Source organism: Etheostoma spectabile, chromosome 16, assembly GCF_008692095.1.
Source record: "Etheostoma spectabile isolate EspeVRDwgs_2016 chromosome 16, UIUC_Espe_1.0, whole genome shotgun sequence".
Classification (NCBI taxonomy): Eukaryota; Metazoa; Chordata; class Actinopteri; order Perciformes; family Percidae; genus Etheostoma; species Etheostoma spectabile.
Window position 1 is genome coordinate 13,080,321 of NC_045748.1, and position 4,759 is coordinate 13,085,079.

The following is a 4,759-nucleotide window of genomic DNA, read 5'->3' on the forward strand; positions in this document are numbered from 1 at the left end:
CTCTCTCTCTCTCTCTCTCTCTCTCTCACCCTGTAAAAGAAGAGGAGTTTTTGTTGGTGTTGATAATTTCCAAACTATAATTGTAAACTGTGAGTAACAACACTTTCAAAGCAGTGCATCACATTGTGATGTTTAGGAACCATTTAGCGCAATCAAAACATATTTATTTGTCTGAAACAAATCTCTAAGGCACAGCACAGTAACACAGCTGTGCCACAGTGGAACAACCCGCCCACACACATGCGAGCACTCGCTGTCCCATCTTTGCACAGACGGCACAGTAAACACCTGTGCTAATGGCAGGTGTGTCTTAGAGGGCTGGTGCACTGGAGAGAGTCCCAGGCGAGAGAGGCGATGAGATACATACAACTGTAGAGAGAGAAAAGGACACATGGAGACAGTGTTGAAAATGAGGGATTTAGTGAAAGAGAGGAATCAGAAATGGAAGAGAGCGGACATCGTACAATGTCCCCTGGTGCTACAATGGCTTTCAGGGTCTTTTTGGAGCTCTCCACCATTTTTATTCTCATTTCTTTTAAATTCGCATTCATCCATTTGTTGCATCTTCCATCTTCATGCATTCTCTCTCTAAATCTCAATGCTCACTCCTTGTCCCTCATTTCTCTATTCTCTAGTATATATTTCCTTCTCCATCCTCTCTCACAATATGAATCCATCAGGGGCTTTGCAGAGCTTTTTGTCTCATCTTCTTTTTACCAGACATCCATATGAGATGTGCATGTACAGTATGTGCGTAATGTATTGTGAAGTCCCAAAATGGCAGTCTTGGCTTTTAAAACCCAGTCATAGTCTGTAGTGCATTTATAATACTTGTGTATTAATTCCAATTATTAATTCAATCCTTAATCCCAAATGAGATAAAAAAAGGCTCTTATTCCAATTTTCCTCCGACAGTTTTACAACCTAATCCCTCAGTTATAGAGGGTGTTGTTGTATTTATGGTGTTAATTATCCTGAAAAAAGATGCAATAATATTTCTCCTAATAATTCACAGGGTCACCCTGGAAAGGAGGGGCCCTCTGGAGAGAAAGGACACTTGGTAGGTTTCAATTGAAGTTTGCATTTTATTCTTTTCTGAATTTAAATTAAGCTTTTCTAAGTTTCTTTCCCCTCCCTTTGTCTAGTTCAAACACATTTGCATGAAACATTTTTCATTAATGTAGATAACATTTGCATTGTGGGTGCATGTGTGCGCTGTGTGTGTGTGTGTGTGTGTGTGTGCGCGTGTGTGCTACAAGCTCTTACTAAACAGCTATCTTCCCCCAGGGCCCTGCTGGCCCTCAAGGACCCATCGGTTATCCTGGGCCCCGAGGTGTGAAGGTGAGATGATTATCAACCACTCATAAATCCATTTGTGATATCGTCAGGTAGGGGTAAACTGCAATTAACAACCATTATGTGCTAATAGTTGCACATTATCAAAATGCCCCTGAAAAAAAAATATTATTATTTCCAAGGCTCTTCCAACAACTAATTGTGATTTTGTGAAAAGCTGTTGATTACCAAAATCAAAGCCCCAGTTTGCTGCTAAACTGTTTACTTTCTAGGGACTGTCTAGAAATGGAATGGCCTCATGAAAACAATCCTAGTGATGCAATGATTAAGACAGGAAAGTCAGATCTTACATCACCTTGGTGCTGAGGTTAGTCACAGGGGCAGATGACAGCTTGAGGTGCACAGCCCTTTAATCAGTAGCTAATAAACCCAAGACGGAAGAAATCCCATCAAATGAAATCTTGGCTGGTGTGACTGATCCAATCAGTAAAGCTTCCACTGAGGGAAAGGGATCACACAAGTGGCTTAACTTCTAGCAAAAAGTCCCTCTGTTACATGGCTGAGGTCCAAAGTCTAAAGTGTCTACTCTTTCTGGGAGGATGAGAAGGATGTTCAAGAAAAAGTAGTTGTAGGATGTCAAATGCTTTCACAGTTATGTTCTAAACTACAGACAAAACACATTTGTAAATGTGCTGTATTTATATAGCCCTTTTCTAGTCTTAACGACTACTCGTAATAGCTTTTACATCTACAGGATACATTCACACACTGTGGCCGAGGCTGCCGTACAAGGTGCTCATCATACATTTACACACATTCACACTCCGATGCGCAGCACCGGGGGCAACTTGGGGTTCAGTGTCTTGCCCAAGGACACTTCGACATGGGACTGCAGGGCCAGGGATCGAACCACCAACCTTCCAATTGGCAGGCGACCGCTCTACCACTGAGCCACAGCCGCCCCACACATTTGAAGGCATCAGTTACATAGTGTAGCCTCAAAAGTACCTTTAGTTTGACTCACTCGGGGGGAGGGACAATCGGCTACATCAGATGACTTCTGCCTCAATTTAGAAAAGTTGTGTTAATTACATTGGTTGAAAACGTGTATTGCCCATTGTGGGACTGCATACTCTACAAATTAAATCCTCCATTTTGTCCAGCCTGCACCCTATTGGCCTGTAACATCTGTCTGTTCTTCCAACACAGGGAGCCGACGGTGTACGCGGTCTTAAAGGACACAAGGGTGAAAAGGTAAGAGAGCTCTTATTGGCAATGAAAGTGTGAGAAAGTCTTTGTGTGAAAGGAAGCGACTGTAATCTTTAGAGAAATTGTGAATGAATTCTATGAATTATAACTGGACATTTGTGGGGGTCTTGCATGAAATATTTCATGCTAATGATAATCTCAAAGAATTCCTGTAAAAAAGATGCTGGTACAGAAAGAAAAAAGGCAATTAAGAGTTTCTATGGCAACAGGGGATCTTGCCAGGACTCCGCATCAGTGTTTGTGTATGTGTGCTTGTTTTTGAGTGTGTCTTTGTGTAGGAATACCACACAAATGGTTTCAACATTTATATTATCCAATTATTTCTCCTTCATTACATCCTCACCTCTTTGTCTGCCTTTATCCTCTCACCAGGGAGAAGACGGCTTCCCTGGCTTCAAGGGAGATATGGGTATCAAAGGCGACAGGGTAAGGCTCCTTTGTTTATATTGCACTCAGCAGTATGTGCCAGTCACATCATGAGCGTTGGAAAGTATCATTCAAATTAGGGCGGCACAATATATTGTTTTTTTATTAGTTTTTTTTTCATTGCTACGGCATATCATGATTTTTTATTTGAAAGAAAACATCTATAAAAAACTGCACTTTAAAATGTTTAATAATTTCCTTTCATTCAAGCAATTTGTTGTATTCTAGCAGAATACTGAAATCAGCCCAACCAAGTACACTTTAATATCTGTTCATTTATCATATCTTCATATCGTTATCACAATGTTCAACAATGTAAAGGCATATTTTCCTCATATCGTGCCCTATTTCAAATGACTTGAACTAATTAGAAACACGTGACTTCTGCACTCAGTGTTGTTTTTGGGGCTTAGTTTTGTTGGGGTGACCTTTACCTGAACTAGGTGAAAGCAGCAACCACTCCTGAGCTAGCCCCTTATGGCCTAAGCCTCTGTGACTACTGTGGAGGTGGGGTAATGAGCAAACATAAGGTGTTGCTCCTATTGCCAGATGTTAGCATGTGTGCATGTGTATGTGTTTACGCGAGCAGTTTCCTTTTCTATCCAGTGTGCTGCTTTCCAATCAGTCCTAACCTCAATTACTTAAAGAAGCACAAGGTTTGACAGGTGTACCCGGGAACAAACTGCTCTAGGGATTTACAATGTCTAAGTAGCAGGAAAACAGTCTTTAACAGTGAGAAACATAACTTGCCCCAACCTGCACTTCAAACATCAGTCCCCCAATCCCTGACCAGGCTGTCTATGGCTGAGTACAGAACGGAAGGAGAAATCAATGGCACTCTAAACTCTTTCAAACTCGAGAGAAAGACATGTTTTCTTCTGGAGACGTAGCACATTCAGCTGAAAATAAGGATTTGAGGAGTCCCTCCGTTCTGGAGTAGACACTCATAGACTAGAATCTAAATGACTGATAATTTTTAAGCATGCCTATGAAATGTGCAAGCGCATGTGTGTGTGTTTGAGTGTGTGTTTGTGTGGGCTCAATTGAAAGTGTTCTCTCTGATGAGCTTGCAAGTGTGAGTCAAAAACAGTTTCCTTGATGCCGATTTATGTGTACTTAAGTGCGCGTATGCGGACACCTGCTTGCTTGTGCAACTCCGCACTGGCCCTTTAACTGGATACCTTTCACACACCGCTGAGTCTCCGCAGCAGCGACTGGTTGTCAGAGCAAGTTTATACTCTGTCATTTACTGTGTGTCCCGCTAGAAGGGGAGCGTGCTCACAGAGAGAAGCAATAATAGGATCGCTGACTGCTTTGAGGGGTCGGCGGCAAGGGAAAATAGCTTTACTTGATTCTTTAAGCAACTTTACACTCACAACAGTTTAAGAAGGGCGACTAGAGTTACCCAAAATGAACAGACTTGTTTGTTTCTGTGTCCATTGCACATTGTCCATTAAGAAGCTGATTAAGAAAATTGGTTTTCAGGGTCTATAAAGGTGCATTGCAAATATGCAATGTAGTGCATCACGCAGTTCAATACTAATCTATCAGTACTAATTGACAAATGCACAAGCTAAAGCCAGGAAATAAGAAAAGTGCTAGTTGGTGTATGCATCTAAACCAGGGGTCTTCAACGTTTTTTAAGCCAAGAACCCCTTAACTAAAAAAGAGACAGGGACACTTAACTACTTACACTACCGGTCAAAAGTTTGGGGTCACTTAGAAATTTACAGTGAACTCCATTATAGACAGAATACCAGCTGAGATC

At 41.5% G+C, this 4,759-nt stretch overlaps 1 protein-coding gene across 1 annotated transcript in view; it reads left to right on the forward strand.

Annotated features, from left to right (window-relative positions):
* The window catches only part of col5a1 (procollagen, type V, alpha 1), an 86,921-nt gene that overhangs the window by 55,377 nt on the left and 26,785 nt on the right, over positions 1 to 4,759 (forward strand). Inside the window, exons 26-29 of the mRNA XM_032540336.1 lie at positions 1,016 to 1,060; positions 1,288 to 1,341; positions 2,506 to 2,550; positions 2,938 to 2,991. Of these exons, the coding sequence (XP_032396227.1) occupies positions 1,016 to 1,060; positions 1,288 to 1,341; positions 2,506 to 2,550; positions 2,938 to 2,991 (198 nt within the window). The remainder of the gene's footprint in view (positions 1 to 1,015; positions 1,061 to 1,287; positions 1,342 to 2,505; positions 2,551 to 2,937; positions 2,992 to 4,759) is intronic.